The following is a 15,786-nucleotide window of genomic DNA, read 5'->3' as shown; positions in this document are numbered from 1 at the left end:
CACCTCACACACAGTAGGCACACAGTAAATGCTTATTGAACATGTAGACAAAACCGTGAAACTAGACGGAGTGTGCACTGAACTATCTTGCCCCCTCTTTAAACATGAGCCGAGTGGGAGCGCATGGGTGGGAAGAACAGTCTGTGTCCTGATTCTGCCTTTCAGTAGCCAGAGCCCTTTGGTGAGTTGTTTCTCTTCTGAGTCTCAGTTCCTTGGTCTGTAAAATGGGGAGAGTAAGAACTCCTAGCTCCCAGGGTTGTGTCAGGACCAACTGAGCCAGTTCACACAGTGGGTTAGGTTAGCACATGCTGGGTCTGTTTGCTCCTTGCCTCTTCTTGACAAACTCTAAGTACCTTCATTAGCAAGAAGTGTATCTATTTCCTATCTGTACCCCTTTCCCACGGCAAGCTGCTAGTATTAGTACAGTACGGGGCACATAGTAGGTGATCAGTGACTACTTGGAGGATGGATGGATGGATGGATGGATGGATGGATAGAAGTATGGCTGGAAAGGCAGATAGTTAGATGAGTGGGTGGACAGATGTATGGATGAGTGGGTGGATTAACTGATTAATTAGTGGATGTGCACTGACGGATGGATGGATAGGTGATTGGCTTGATGAATGGATGGATAAATAGATGCTATGTTTTTTTATTTAGTTTTATTCTTTGTCATCCTAGCATTACAAATCAAAATTTAAAAATGATTTTAGGAAAATTCATAATGGAGTGAAAATAATATCCTGGGTGCTCAAGTCCATTCATTTGGAGCCTCCTTTCATCCGTATCCCCACTTATTGCTTTGGAATGCACAACATCATTTAAAATGCTCTGATAAATCCTGCAATAAAGAAACATGTTACTTCATTTAAACCAGAGGTTATTGATTATAGTCAATGACAGCTTTTATTTTCTCTGAGGTTCTACTCCTCTATGGTACACAGTGGTGAATGTAAGTATTAAAGATCTTTGGAAATTTTTTACTTGGCCATCCCTTACTTGAAATGCTTCTGTGATGGGAAAGCCACTGTGTGTGTGTGTGTGTGTGTGTGTGTGTGTGTTTTCTGATGCTGTGGGCTTGAAAACACTATACTAGGAGAAGGGAGACATTGCATGCCCACCTTGCCAGTGATGGAACTTGCTGTGTGACTATGATGATTCACCGTCATCTGTAAAAGGAAGAATATGATGGACTCGGCCCCTAAGTTCCCTTCCAGCTCCTGGCTCTACCCTGCAATTCTGCCTGCTCCCCAAAGGATGTGTCCATATATAGATCACCTACTATGTGCCTCCCTGGGTTTCCCTCTCTCCCAAGATGTCTACCCACTCCATTTGTCTAAGGGACAGACTGCCAAGAAGGGGTAAATTACCCACATGTACTCCAAATATTTAGATACCTTGGTGCTGTGACTTAATTTTCCATGTCGGCCCCCACCCCGAGTCCTGGCAGTGGGGAGTGGGTGGGGAGTGTCGATTTTCCTACCAGGGGCAATCAGTTTCGAGTGCCACTGCTCCGCTCCCAGCTTGGTGCCTGCCCAGAGCAAACTAGCCCGTCACTGTGTTTTGGCCGCAGTCACTTGCTCCTCCTGCCCTCCTCCCTCCTCTGTCTCTCAGGAGTCAGCAGCGGTGGCCTAGCTGGCGAAATCGGTCCACCTCAGTTATTCCCAAAGCTCCTAGGGGCAGTGCTTAGGCTCGCCATCTCTGCGCTCCTGGTGGAGATTGCTGGCAATCCCGCTGGGTCTACGTGGACCTGGGAGGCTTGGGAAGGTGTCTGAGTGGAGACTGAGGGCCCAGTGCCTGGACTGAGGTTCAGAGACCCCTCAGTGAGGGCTCTTGAGAGTCTGGAGATGGTTATTGCCACCTCCACCATCACCTCTCAAAGTGGGATCTGTCTGCAAACCTCATTCTGTGAACAGAGTTGGAGGGTCAGGACATGGTGAATGGAACCAAACACTGACACTTAAAATCTATGTTCCCAAGAACCCCTAAGGATCTCAGCTTGCCTGGGGCCTCTTCCCTCAGTGAGGAGGACAAGGGGGAAGAATGCCCAGCACACTTCTTATACTTACTAGGTGCTCAGGAAACACCAGATTTCATTCCGCTAAACATGCCATTGATTGTAATATGCACCATTATTTGATGTCTTGCTAAGAAGAAAAGAAAAACAAGCTACTAATTAAAATATGGCACACCACTCATTGTAAGATGAGTCCTGACTCAGAGATAGTAAAATCTAAGTAAGTGCATCGTGGAGCCAACTATATCTGGTCTCTACTAAGTAAGAGAACCAACGGGTGAGTGGTAGAAGGCTTTGGTTCGTTGTTTGGTTTCTGTTTTATTATGTTTACAGGTGGTGCTGCCATCGACTTGCTTTGTCACCTTGGAGAAACCACTTTCCACCCCTGGGCCTCGTCATAATGTGAGACCCACCTTCCTCTCCAGCCACGCCATAGGGCTGCTGTAGAAATCAGATAGAATCGGGGCAGTGACAAACCTCTGTAGCTGCCGAGGCATTTAAACGAGAACCCAAGGTGTCAGCCTGTAGTGAAATCCTAGTCCGAATGTGCTTGCTGTCAGTGTATTCGCTTTGTGACTTCGGACAAGTTGCTCCACCTTCCTGAGCCTCAGTTTCCCCCATCTCCCCTAGAGAGACAGAGATAAACCTTACCGGGCTGCTGCGATGTTTGTGAAGTGCTGAGCGCCATGGCTGGCACACGGTAAACAGCCCCCGGAATCCTAGTTGCCGTGACTATTTGCAAATGTACTTGAATTATCTGAGTGGTAAGAAACGGGCTTTGGGAATTTTTTTAAGCACCATCATATCACCAGTGTCTTGAAGATAGCTTGTTCGTTGAACAGTCTGATGAACAAATGAATGGATGAATGAATGAATACACGGAGAAATGCATATTCTCAGGGGTCCAAGTAAGACTGAGTTCCATAAGCAGGAGCTTTTTGAAGCACTCAGAGGCAAAACAAGAAATAAATCACCTTGGAGATCTTGTAGCTCTACCCCCATTTCACAGAGGAAGATACTGAGGCTCTGAGAAGTTCAGGAAGTTGCCTGAGGCCACACTACTCACAAATAGACTCCGGTCCGAGCCCCCAGCTACCATCATGGCCTTTCCCCTTCAGCCTCATACTCTGGGCCAATGTCTAGTGACTCCAGACCCCAGTGACCAAGGCAGGCTGTCGCCAGGTTGAGCACTGCACCATTTCTCCCAATGTAATCTCTTCCAAAGGAGGCCCTGGGAGGAAGCCACTGCCACTGCCTCCGAGGCCTCAGACCCAGCCCCATTATTATGCTTCTCGGTGTAATAAATACATTTTAAGAGAAACAGATGCTGGAACAGTTGGACAGGAAGGGCCCAGGCATGTGAAGAGGAATCTGGTTTGTGAAAATCTGTCGGTTTGCCAGACGGTGAGCAATATGGTACAGACACCCAGGTCTGGGTCCAGACAGCCAGGTCTGGGTCCGGCTGCCAGGTGGGCTGAGCGGGCCTCCCCACTGTGTCCTGTTGGTCCTCTCGGGCCACCATCCTCAGGCGCCCAAATTGGTGTCCAGCTATCATTCCTGCCAAAGATGGGCCCTGGATGCTCCCTAATGACTTTCGCCACTGAAGCAGGGTGGGGACCTTCATCTTGGGAGCTGGCAGCTTGCGTCCGGAGTGGCAGGGCTGGGGAAGGCATCTTCTGATTGAGACCCAGCCACTTCCGTGCGTGGCTTTTCTCTTCCCTATATTGGCTTCACTCTCTGGTGGTGCTGGTTACCTGCAAGCAGGTACTTTGATACCTGACCCTGCGAAACCACGGTAGGAAAGTGTGTCTTGCTGCCCTTCCTGCCTGGTGAGAGTTTCTCTTCTTCTCCCTCCACCACCACTGATGGGAGAAAGACATGTTGGCTTCTTTACAAAAGATGCTCTGGCTGCTGCAGGTGTAGGGTCCAGCTTCAGTGAGGCAGAGACGCCCAGAGCAGACTTCTTTCCACCAGGCTGGCTACCCCCACACCTTCTCCCTTGGCCTGAGCTCACAAATCCTGCTGATTTTTGGCAGGAAGATGTGGCCCGTGGGTAGTGACCGGGGAACAGAACATCGAATGTCTGACCTGGCTTCTTGTCTTCATAACAATCCAGCAGGTGAAAGTGATGGCCCCCATTTTGCAGATGAGAAAGTGGAGGATCCAAGAGGGAATGTGACTTGCCTAGGGTCACGCAGCTCAGAGGAATCAGTGTTGGGCAGGGCCCACAGGGTTGCCTGACTCTTATTTCTCTCCTCTTTCTGCAGACCCAGCCCCCTCCCTAGGGACAAACTTATACTTCTTCATTCTCCCAAAACACAGGCTGGAGATGAAGATGTTCTGCCCTCTCCCTTGCCTTGTCTGTGGTCACAAACAAAGTGGGGCCTTCATCTGTTTCTGGGAGAACTAGTACTGATAACCTTTCTTCCCCAGATGTTTTGTCCCCCTCCCTGAGCTGACCTACAGAGGGCGATTAACCATGTCATAGGCTTTCCCCCCAAAAGTATGCTTTTCCAATTTTCTCAAAAAGGTAAAAAAAAAAAAACAACAAAAAAAGACCTGGAAAGTCAAGAATTCTGCATCCAAATTATATTTCTCCATGGATTTCTTACTCCCAGAAGTAGTATGAAGTTATTATGCGTGGTTGTGTAACCTGATTTCTTTCTTTTTTTTTTTGGTGGGGGAAGGACTATTCTTTTCTAAAACAGTAATGATAAAAGTCTCACTGCCTACCCTTTGTTGAGAACTTAAGATATTCCAGGCTCTACACTGAGAGTTGTACACACGTCATCTTATTTAGCCCTCTCAGAACCCCTATAAGGTGGCTGTCCATATTACCATGTCATAGTGACAATAAGGGACACACGGTTAGAAGATGGCAGAGCTGGGATTTAGCAGGTTTCCTGTCTATGTGTCAGGTCCTCTGGGCGGCTTCCCTGAATTTCCATTCTACCTCCTGCAGCTTGAAGAGGAGGGAAAGGCAACACTGATCTTTCTTGACTCCCTTGCAGCTAGAATTCATCCCTACCAATGAGAGGCACTGATGTGACATTTGGGAAGCTGATGTGAAGCCACACTCTGGTGGCTCGAGGCCATAGCTGTTGGACAATCTAGTCACGCAAATGCAAGACTCTCCTGCAGCAGAGACCATGTGTCTTGGTCCCTCATCCTGGGTCTCTAGAGGCAGTGGTGTTGGACGTGCCGCAGCTTCTTGCTTCCAGCATAATTCCAGCAGCAGCTGTCCGGGTGCCTCTGTTCTGTATTTTCTGGGAGTTATTCCAAGAGGCTTAACCTAGAATTTGCTCCTTCCGGTAGTTCTGTATGCACTTAAATCCCTGTATTAAATCCCATCCTGCTTAAAATACCTAGACTGGACCTTGTTTCCTGCATAGAACCTAGACTGGTATGCTGTTTTTGACTTCAGGGACACCTACTCTGGGTCTCAAACCTCATTTTCCTCATTTGTACAATTTACGAAGTCACAGAGGGACTGTAATGAGCAAGTAGAAGCAGAAGGGCTTTCCCGCCAGAAAATATTCTCTGGAGAACGTGGCCCAGTTGAAATGTGCTCTCCCTAACAGAGAATGTGGGCCATAGTTTCTCCAGTAACTGAGCCCCATCCGTCTTTTACCCTTAAACTCATTACAGAACCAGGTACCTGACCAGCTTGCCGAGGACCTGGAGGGCAGCTGGGGTAGGGAGCGAGGGGGAGGGGAAGTAGCTTGTGGCTCCTATCCGCTCATAATCCTCCTCACCTGTAATTACATCTCCTGTGCATTTCACCTGGGATCCTTGCTATGACGTTGCGGTAGAAGCTGCTGGCCTGTACTGTATTATCCCTGTCTTTCTATCTGATGGGGGTCACGGCAGGAGGCCCCATCACAAGCTCCCCCATCACTTTTATTAAAATGGTGCAGCCTCAGGAAGTTGACAGTGTTGATCAGGGCCCTCTGGGGTCCTGCTTGCTTAACAGGGAAATGAGTCAGGAGGGGGACAGTCATGAGAAGGGAACCGGATACCTGCCAGGATGCGTCAGCCGCTGTTAGGTTGACTTTTGTGTGCAAAGAAGCTGGATCTGAGAGGAGACTGAGAGGGTGTGGAAGCCACTGGGTTCAGTCATAATTCAATCAACATTTTTTGACCACCTACTATGTGCCAGGCCCTGTGTTTGTACCGAGAATTCATGGTAAAGAAATCAGGCACAGTGCTTGCTCTCCTTGGGGAGAGAGAACTGAACAGACTTTTGTACAGTGCAGTGATTAGTGCTGTTAGGGGAAGCAGAAGGAGCCGTGGGAACCCAAGAAAGCCGTCTGACCCAGCTGGGGGGGGGGTGGTGGTAAATCAAGGAAGGCTGCCTGAAGGAGGTGACATTTAAGCTGCAATCTGAGGAACATATAGGAATTTTTCAGGCAAAAGGGGATGGTGGGGTGGGGAGGGGACAGAATGCTCTTAGCAGAGAAAAATCTTGAACAAAGCTCTGGACTAAGAATGAGTTTATATATGGACTCAGAGTTGTTACGCAGAGACGGGCTGAGTAAATTGTGAGGGGGCGAGTGGCAGGGCCAGGCCTAGATGCCATAATATCTAAGGTCTCTTCTCCTTTTAAAATTGTATGGTGCTCTTCCTTAGACTAAAAATCCACTCCCAGTTGACTTTAGGAAAAAAACCAAACAGGTTTCACTGGACCCCAGAGGCTTTCTGTGAGTAAGGTTGAGAAAAGATCCCACTCTCTCTGTGAGGATTTTCTTCCCATGAGGTAGAGAACTGGGCTCTTAGACATCTAACTTTCCTCAGGGGACACTTAGCAGAACCCTTCCAGGAGAAAAGGTGCTGTGCAGTGGCCCAAGTTTGGAACCAAAATGGACAGGAGTAAAAATACATATTTTCTGGAGTTAGGACCCTCTTTGCTCTAGTAATCAAGATTCCCAAAGTACTTACAGCAGCTCCCTTTACACTGAAGAAGGCACGTTTGATGCATTAATGCATGTAGGTCTTACTATGTCTAAAGTGGCAAAAAATACTGCTTTGATTAAGGATTAAAGATTCTCGTGTACTCAAATGTAAGCTCCTTGGAGGAGGCCAGAATGGTTCCATTGTTTGTTTCTGCACCTGCAGAGCCCAGGGAACAGCTTAGTGAGTGTCTGTTGAATGACTAGATGAATGACTGAATGAAATAATTTAAATAGTAAATAGGAGGGAGTCTGCTACAGTGCCTGGCACATAGTAGGTGCTCAACTTAATGACATATTCTTATTGTGAGCGCCGGATCAGTTGTCAGAAGCCTGAATTATTAGTCTAGCTTTACCTTTAACACAACTGGGAAATACTGGCCCAATCTCTTTCCCCTCTAGACCTCAGTTTTCCTATCTGTAAAATAAGGGTCCTTCCACTTCAGGCATTTTATGAAATGGATGAGAACTTGGCCCTGGTTAAGAAAAAAAATGGCCTGTACACACAGTAAGATACTAATGCACACTCACAAGTTGGCTAAGATTAAAAATACTGACAACAACAACTGTTGATGAGGTTGAAGAGCAACTGGAACTCTTATACATTGCTGGTGGGACTGTAAAATGGTATAAGCACTTTAGGAAAAAGCTTATAAAGTTTCTTATAAAACTCAGCATACCCCTCCCTACCTTATAACCCAGAAATTTAACTCAGTATTTACAAAGAGAAATGAAACAAGTTCACAAAAAGATTTGTATAAGAATGCTCATAGGAGTTTTATTTAAAGCAAAACTAGATATGGCCCAATGACCATCAACAGAACGAACAAATGAATTATGGTATGTTCACATGGTAGAGTCCTACGCAAGAGTAAAAAGAACAAACTACTGATATATATAATGGTATGAGTCAGTCTCCAAAACTTCATGTTCAATGAAAGAAACCAGACAGAAAAGAGTACAAATTGTATGCACTTATATAAAATTCTAGAAAAAACAAAACTAATAGATGGTGGGAAATAATAACAGTGCTTGCCTCTGGGGGTTAGGGCAAGGATTGACTGGGAAGGGGCTGTGGGAACTTTCTGGGGAGGGGTGAGAGGTTTGGGTCACACAGTTTTTTGCATTTGACAAAATTCAGTGTCAGCCCCACTTATGATTTATGCATTTCAATACATTCATATACTTTTTTACATAAAAACTGTAAACACATATTGATATTGCATTGCTGAAATGTTTGCTTGAAATGCATAAAAGATAAGATGAATTAATGGATGGATAGAGGGTTAGATAGATGGATAGACACGATAGAGTATATAAATGCTAATGGTGGGATCTAGGTGGAGGATAAAAGCTTTATAAAAAGTTCCAGACTTTTAATAAACTTTCATGAGAAGTTTGCTATAAACTTCCTTCAATTTTTCTGTCTTTGACACTTTTTATAGTAAAATATTAGTGAAAAAGGTGGACCCATCTAAGTTTAATACAAAATCCATCAGCTTCACCACTCCCATTTGATTTTTTTAGCCCAATGATATGAAAAATAAATTAATCTTAGAAATTTAAAGCGTACATATAAACTCATCTCCTACTTGCATTTTTCTGTCTCTGAACACCTGGAAAAGGATAACTGATGACTGAGTAAATTATTCCTTATTCTTATATGATTACTAATCATTAAAGATGCCTTGGGACTAATAGTACCAACAATCAAGACAGGCTTGATACGGATTCAGCAAACACTTACTGAGCTGGACCATGTGCCAGGCATTTTGCCACGTGGTTTCTTCTGCTTCATCTTCAAAACAACTCAACAGAAAGTAGACATCTTTTCAACCATTTTACAGACCTCAAACCAAACTCAGAAATGTTTAGAAATTTAACCATGGTCACAGAGCCACTGAAATGGTCTTCAGTGACTATTATTTCTCTCCTTCCAGAAAATGCACCCACTCTTCCTATCTTAAGATAAAAACCCTTATAATGTAACCACAGCCAGCCCTTTGGATGCAGCAATTACAGGCATATCTCAAGTTATTGTGCTTCACTTTATCGAACTTCACAGATACTCCATTTTTTTCCAGTTGAAGGTTTGTGGCTGTTCCTGTGTTGTCAGATGATAATTAGCATTTCTTAGCAATAAAGTATTTTTAAATTAAGGTATATACATTGTTTTTTAGACACAATGCTATTGCACCCTTAACAGACTACAGTATAGTGTAAATGTAACTTTTATATGCACTGGGAAACCAAAAAAATATATGTGACTTACTTTATTGTGATATTCACTTTTATTATGGTGGTCTGGAACCGAACCTGCAATATCTCTTGAGGTCTGCCTGTAAGCTAAAGGATAGTTGCATGACAGGGACAGGCCAATCAGAGGCCTTCTCTGGGATTTTCTAAATTGAGAGTAGTAAATGGACACCTGGCTCTTTCTTATAAATCTCAGGCTCTAAGCTCATAGGTTTGAGGATAGTGGGGGTCATGAGTCCTTGATGTGAAGAATACTTTATGCCAGGATCTCTATACACACCATCCCATTCAAACCTCACGGGAACCCTATGAGATAACTTTCCTTTTCCCTTCTTGTGGATGAGGAGACTGAAGGTCAGAGAGGGTAAGTCGATTTCCCAAAGGAACACAGCTAACGAGGGGAAGATTCAAAACCAGGCTTAGTCACCACAGGATAGGCCTAGAGGACTCCCCAGTGGGTCCAAGGGGTCAGCCTGGAGCTCACAAGGCCCCCTCCAATGCAGAACTGCACTGGTCAGAGCTGTCTACTGCCTTCAGCTCGGACCCCCAAATTCACAACACCAAGCAACTGCTTAACTCCCAGTAACCAGAGCAACCTAGCTAGAGACCTCTGAAGGATCTCCCTGGTTCTCAAGTCCTAGACAACACAGTCTGCCATTGATTCTGCACAGATTCCCTTCCTGTATCAACAAGATGCAGAGCTCAGGATCTGACTGTGGTTATGGGGAAGTGAAGGAATGAATTCTCAGTTCTGGGGGACTTTGTTCCCTATGGCAGCCTCTCGGATGCCAGTCAGTCACAGTGAACTGAAGGCAAAGGGCGTAACAGGAATTGGCTTTGGGAGCTGGACTCTTAGATCTGAATCCAAGCTAGACTGTGCCAGTTTATCTCATTTGATTCTTAGAGGTAACAGCAGTCCCATTTTACAGATGAGAAGACTGAGGTCAGAAAAGACTTTTAAACTCGTCTTTATGAGCTCTTTACTCCATGTAAGCTCCAGTGCTAGGCTTTCTATGTATTTGACTCACATTCTTGCCCCATGATAGGTACGGCCCATCATTCCCATTTTACAGATGACAGAAGTGAGGTTTGGAGAGGGAAGTGACTCGGCCAGGAGATGGCGGAGCCGGGATTTGAAGCGACAACTCTAGAGCCTGTGTATCTGAGGCCTTGCTCACCTTCCCAGGAGCAGTTTTGCTGGTTCAGATGTAGGAATGGATTGTGGCTGTGGCCTTTCTGACCCACAGGCACGAAACTGAATCTGTTATCGACATTTTAAAATCCAAGGTTTGTTTTGTTTTGTTTTGTTTTAATGCTTAGAAGTTTTGTGCTGCCTTCAGATAAAAGAAAGAAAACGTGATGAGGTCTATCTCCCCCACTGCCCGCTCCTTCCCTAACACTCACCTGTTAAAAAGTCCCTCAGTGGACCCAAGCCTGGGCTTTGCTGGCACCTACAGCAGCTGAGATGCGGCCCCCGCAGGCCATGTGCTGCTAACTGTGTTACAGATTTCAGGGGGAGAGGAGGGGAAACAGAGGGGAAAAGCGACTTTTGCCAGCCTCCAAATGGCCCCGCCCACTAAGTCTTACTGCGTAGAAGGTGCCAGATCAGATTAGAGTCACCAGTTGCCGCATTATCCTGTCTTGACTTCACTAACGCTCATTAAGCTCCGAAAATCTCTTTTACGATGTTTAGGACACCTCCAGAGGAGTTTGCTGTGTAAATATTATTCCACCATTAAATCCTGCCACAAGGCCGCCGTCAACAAGTGGGATTCGAGAAGGTTCCGCCTAGGGGGCTCCGCGGGGCGCCTGTGAAGTGCGGCCAAGGGGCTCCGCCAACAAGCCAGCGCAAGCGATAAAGGCCCCCAGTTCTCCCACAGAAGCCTCCTGCCACTTGGGCCTGCTTAACAGAGCGGCCGCTGGGGCACGATTTGGGTTAAGAATCAAACACACCGTCGGGGGCCCCTGGGAGCCAGGGCCTGCCTTGGACAGCTGGTGTGCATGCTGGACCCACTCCGGAGTAGGGGCGTCGCGGGCTGCAGCGCACTTGGTGGAGGCTGGGGTCTGGCGCCCGTCTCTCCCACCTCGGCAGCAGATGTGGGCATCGGTCTTGGGGAGGCGACTTTTCCCAGCCGGAGGCCTCTTTGCCTTGGCTGCCCTTTCGTCTGCACGCCTTTATTAATTTATGTATTTGGAGGAGGGAGATCGCTCCATTAGGAGCCGTGGATTATTGCGGATGCATAACCTATCTGACTCAGCAGATGCTGCTGCGGCTGGCGCGGCTGTCACTGCTTTTTTGTTTTTCTTTTTCTTTCTTTCTTTTTTTTTTTTAATTTAATCAATTTCTCTTTTCAGCTGATTTGCAGGTTGCACTCCTGGGAGATGGTGACAGAAGATGGTGGACTTACATATGGAAATTGCACGATGCGGCGCCCGGCCTGGCTTGGGGTGGACACTCATTGTGCCACGAATGACCTTCGAACCCTCTACTCTGTGCCAAGTGCTGCTCTAGGCTCTGGGGACCCAGCAGGGAGCAAGACAGGTATGGTTCCCGCCGCGTGAGGTAACCGTCTAGAGCTCTGGCTGTGCGGAATCCAGCAGTGTCAGTAAGTCCAGGGACACAGTGGGTGCACAGTAACCTGGGGGCGATGTAATGCACGCACAGCCCCTGGCACTGTGTCGGGCACATAATAATTGCTCAGCTAAGGCTGTCTCTCTCATTCTCTCTTCGGAGGTTGGAGTCCCAGGTGAATCATTTTTTGCAGCTGTGTGACATTGAGATCATCCCTTTCCCTCTCTGAGGCTCAGTTTCCCCATCTGTGAAGTGGGGCTTATAAAACGTGCCATATGGAGCTGTTGAAAGGGTTTGTTTATCCTCATGGGCTTGTGTGACATACAGTTATTGAGCACCTACTGTGTGCTGGGTGCTGAGGGTTTAAGCAGTGATTGAGATCTGGTGCCTCCCTTGTGTTTCGTAGTCTGCTGAGGAGTTAACAGGTACATTCAACAACCCCTGCTCGGTGCTGTGATGGGGTAACTCAGGGACACTGTGGAAGCCTCGATGAAGGGCCCTTAATGTAGCCTGCAGGGATCAGCAAACTATGCCCACAGGTCAAATCCGGCCCATTGCCTCCTTTTGTACAGTTCCCAAGCTAAGAATGGTTTTCACATTTTTAAATGATTGTTTTAAAAGTCAAAATAATATTTCATGCCACGTGAAAACTATAGGAAATTCAAGTGCCAGTGTCCATAGATAAAGCTGTATTAAAAGCCTGCGGTACCCACTTGTCTGTGGATTGCCTGCGGCCACTTTTGAGCTATGATGGCAGAGTTGAGCCGTGGCAACAGAGACCATGGGTCCCACAAGGCCTAAAATATTTACTGTTTGGCTCTTTGCAGAATGAGTTTGCCAGCCGTTGTCCTAGGGGAAGTCGAGGTGTGAGCCAAGAGCTGAAGGATGGGTAGAATTGGTCGGTTTGGGGTGGTTGGAAGGGGCAAGGAGAGGTCTGCTTTGTGGCTTGGAGAAAAAGCCTAGCGTCTTCGAGGCTGATGGAGGTGCCATGAGGTGAGCTGCAAAGCACCGTCGCAACTTGAGTACTGGGAATAGTGGAGGACGTTGACGGCCTATAGGAGAAAGTACAGTGGAGTAATACTGATACTAGGTCTCATTTATGATGTAATTATTAGGCCCACTGCTGTAGTTCCCGTAACAGTCCTCCAAATGGACCCGAGTGTTGAGATCACTAACCCACTTCACAAACGAAGAATCAGGAGCTCAGAGAAGCACAGACGCCTGGTCAAGGTCACACTGCAAAACACAGATCAGAACCCCAGGCTGCGTTACTCAAAAATCCATGTCCAAACCCACACCAGTAAACCCAGACATTTCACTGCCCGTATCCTGCAATGTTATACAGCTATGCGTTGGTAAAAAGAAAGGAGAAAAAAATTGAAATGAAACTGGGCTGGAATCCAGAAGATCTTTGCAGCCATTCCTCACCCCGCCCCCTACCACATCCTGAGTGTTGTTTTTTCCAGTTCCCCCCCATCCTGGGGCTCCTCTGAAATCCAGCCACATTGCTGGCAAGGAGAAAGGGGGGTGGGAAGCTAGGCTTCCCAGAAAAGCTAGCAGAGGAGGACTCTCTGAAATGGGTGGAGAGATGCATGTTGAAGGCGCAGTGTGTTGGCAGCCCTGGCTCCCGGCAGCTGTTGGCTGCACACAGAATAAATACAAACGGATGGATGGGTTCGGGCTGGGAAGCCACCTCGCCTCGCGGGCTTCAGGCAAAACCGAGAGGTGCTGGATGACAGGCCTGCCAGCTGACGGGAAGTGACTCGGGTGTGGGGTTTGTGCCTTTGGCTGCCTGGCGCAGGTCTGAGCACCACCGGGGCAGCGGTGAGAGACACGGGCGGTTCTGGAGGCAGGCACTTCCTGTCTGTGCGTCCCTGGGTGGGATGGTTCACCCACATGAACTCAGCGTCACCATCCATAAGTGGAGATAACGGTACCTACCTTTGGGGACAGTTGTGCAGTAGACACCATGGTGTACCGCCCAGATCCCCAGTGGCTGGGGTACCGTTGTCAACAAACAGCTGCAGCTGTCAGCCAGGGACAACCCAGCTCCAGAGACCCACGTCCCCAAGGTCACATCCAGGGACCGATCACTTTAGGGTGTATAGGCCTGCACGACTCCAAAGGGCCAGCCTAGCTCCAGGGCTGCCTGTGGAGTTGACCCAGGCTGTTGTCCTACCTGCATCAAGGTTCAACTTCTCCCTCCATCCACGTTCCCTCTTCCCTCCCCAACACAAGTGCCATCCAAAGAGTCTTGCTAATAAATGACATGCATGCTAAATTCTGTCCTACATGGCATCCTGGGCACCCGACCTGGGGCTGTTTGTTTGGAAAGTGCCCATGGTGAGTAGGGGTTCAGTACATGTAGAGAAACAAAGGGAAGATGAGAACTACAGTGAGAACCTACTTCAAGGTGTCCAAATTCCTCTTGATTTCAAAGACAAAGAGTGTGTGCCCTGTTCTGCCGCGCTGGTGTCCACAGAGACATCTGTACTACTTGACTGTCATCACACACTGAAGCCCAGCTAGGCACTGGGCATGCCCAAACAACCAAAGGGATCATCGTCCCCAAGTGACAGATGTGAAGACTGAGATCGAGAGAGATAGAGTGATGTACCTACAACTCGACAGTGTCCCCTGTGATCATTTATTCATCCATTTAGAAAATATTGAATGCTGGGCTCTGGGGTCCCTCACAAAGCTCAGAGCCAAGGAGGGAGACACACGATGAGCCAGCCGAGCCATGATGATGACAAATGTCTAAGACCAGTGATGACTGACAAGTGCAGTGTGTGATTTGGGGGTTGGAGTGGGGGACCCACAGGCGGCCAGGGTGAGTCACAGAGCAGGACTGGAATTCAGGTCTTCCAGCTCTGCACCAGCAGCTACCTGACAAATCTCTGTTCAAGGGGGTTATGTTGGAGAGGCTGGGTTCTCAGTTGTCCCCTGGTTTCTCCCCAACTCTGCTTAAGAGCTAGCCTAAGGACTTCCTGGCCGTCCGGTCCAGTGGGTAAGACTCCGCGCTTCCACTGCAGGGGGCACGGGTTTGATCCCTGGTCAGGGAACTAAGATCCCACGTGCCGAGGCCAAAAGAAAAGCTAGCCCCAAATGCCCCACCCCCTCTGCATCCAAGAAGCCCACATCCCTTCCCCCAGTTTCTCCTCCATCAATCCAAGGCTGAGCAAACCCAGTTGCTTTCAAAGCAAGATGACCAAGTTTGGAAGAGACTCTGAGCCCTCTCTTCCCTCTGCATGTCTCCTGGTAAGTGGTCAGCCTCTCCTTCCAGGAATCAGAGCCAAAGTCATCTTAATTGTTCTCCTGTCTCATAGGCTGAAGCATCTGTTCCCCACATAAGCTCTGTCCTGCACTCAGGCACCCCACCCGGGTCTTTTTTCCTGGCAACACCAGGGAGCTTTCCCAGCCTAGGGAGGAGTCTCTGAGGGTCACAGCTCAGTGGCAACTATTGGATTCCTGGAAAAAGCCAGGTTCAGAGAGAGACGGGGAGCCAGAGCGAGGACGGGCAGAGCCGCAGGTGGACAGTGGTGGGTGCAGGAAACTGGCCCCAACTTCGAAGCTGTAGTTGGGAGAGCACTCCCAAAGGCAGCTCAGGTAACATAGGGCTTGCAGTGCCTACCAACACAACTCCCAGAAGGTCTGGCCCCTGCCTACCCAAGAAGCATCCTGGCCAGCTCCAGGGTTTTAGTGCCCCTCCCTTAGACCTTTCTCTGTGTCAGAGAGCTTTTCACAGTGAAATGTAATTATGGGTTGACCTGTCTCCTTCTCTCTCCAATCTCTGAGCCACTTGAAAGCAGGGACCACCAGGTTTGACTCATCCTGAAGTCACCAGAAGTTAGCTCAGAGCCTGGCATATAGTAGGTGCTTTGTCACTGCCTGAGTCCGTGAGGGTTTCCCCTCTCTCTCCATCTCTTGACTTCATTCTTCAAACAGGCCTCAAATGGTGGCTGGGTTTGGCCATCAGCCTCTCTGGACTC

The 15,786-nt window shown here is 47.9% G+C and overlaps 1 protein-coding gene across 1 annotated transcript in view; it reads left to right on the top strand.

Moving 5' to 3' along the window:
- LOC113630075 (uncharacterized) overlaps positions 1–12,251 on the top strand; it is a 41,342-nt gene extending 29,091 nt beyond the window's left edge. Inside the window, 5 exon segments of the mRNA XM_027125283.1 lie at positions 5,666–5,711; positions 5,888–6,000; positions 6,002–6,098; positions 6,101–6,132; positions 12,201–12,251. Of these exon segments, the coding sequence (XP_026981084.1) occupies positions 5,666–5,711; positions 5,888–6,000; positions 6,002–6,098; positions 6,101–6,132; positions 12,201–12,251 (339 nt within the window).
- Positions 12,252–15,786: the final 3,535 nt, after the last annotated feature.

This window comes from Aethalodelphis obliquidens, unplaced genomic scaffold, assembly GCF_003676395.1.
Source record: "Aethalodelphis obliquidens isolate GAN/ISIS:26980383/991018 unplaced genomic scaffold, ASM367639v1 scaffold28, whole genome shotgun sequence".
Classification (NCBI taxonomy): Eukaryota; Metazoa; Chordata; class Mammalia; order Artiodactyla; family Delphinidae; genus Aethalodelphis; species Aethalodelphis obliquidens.
This window is presented reverse-complemented; position numbering and strand designations above follow the sequence as displayed.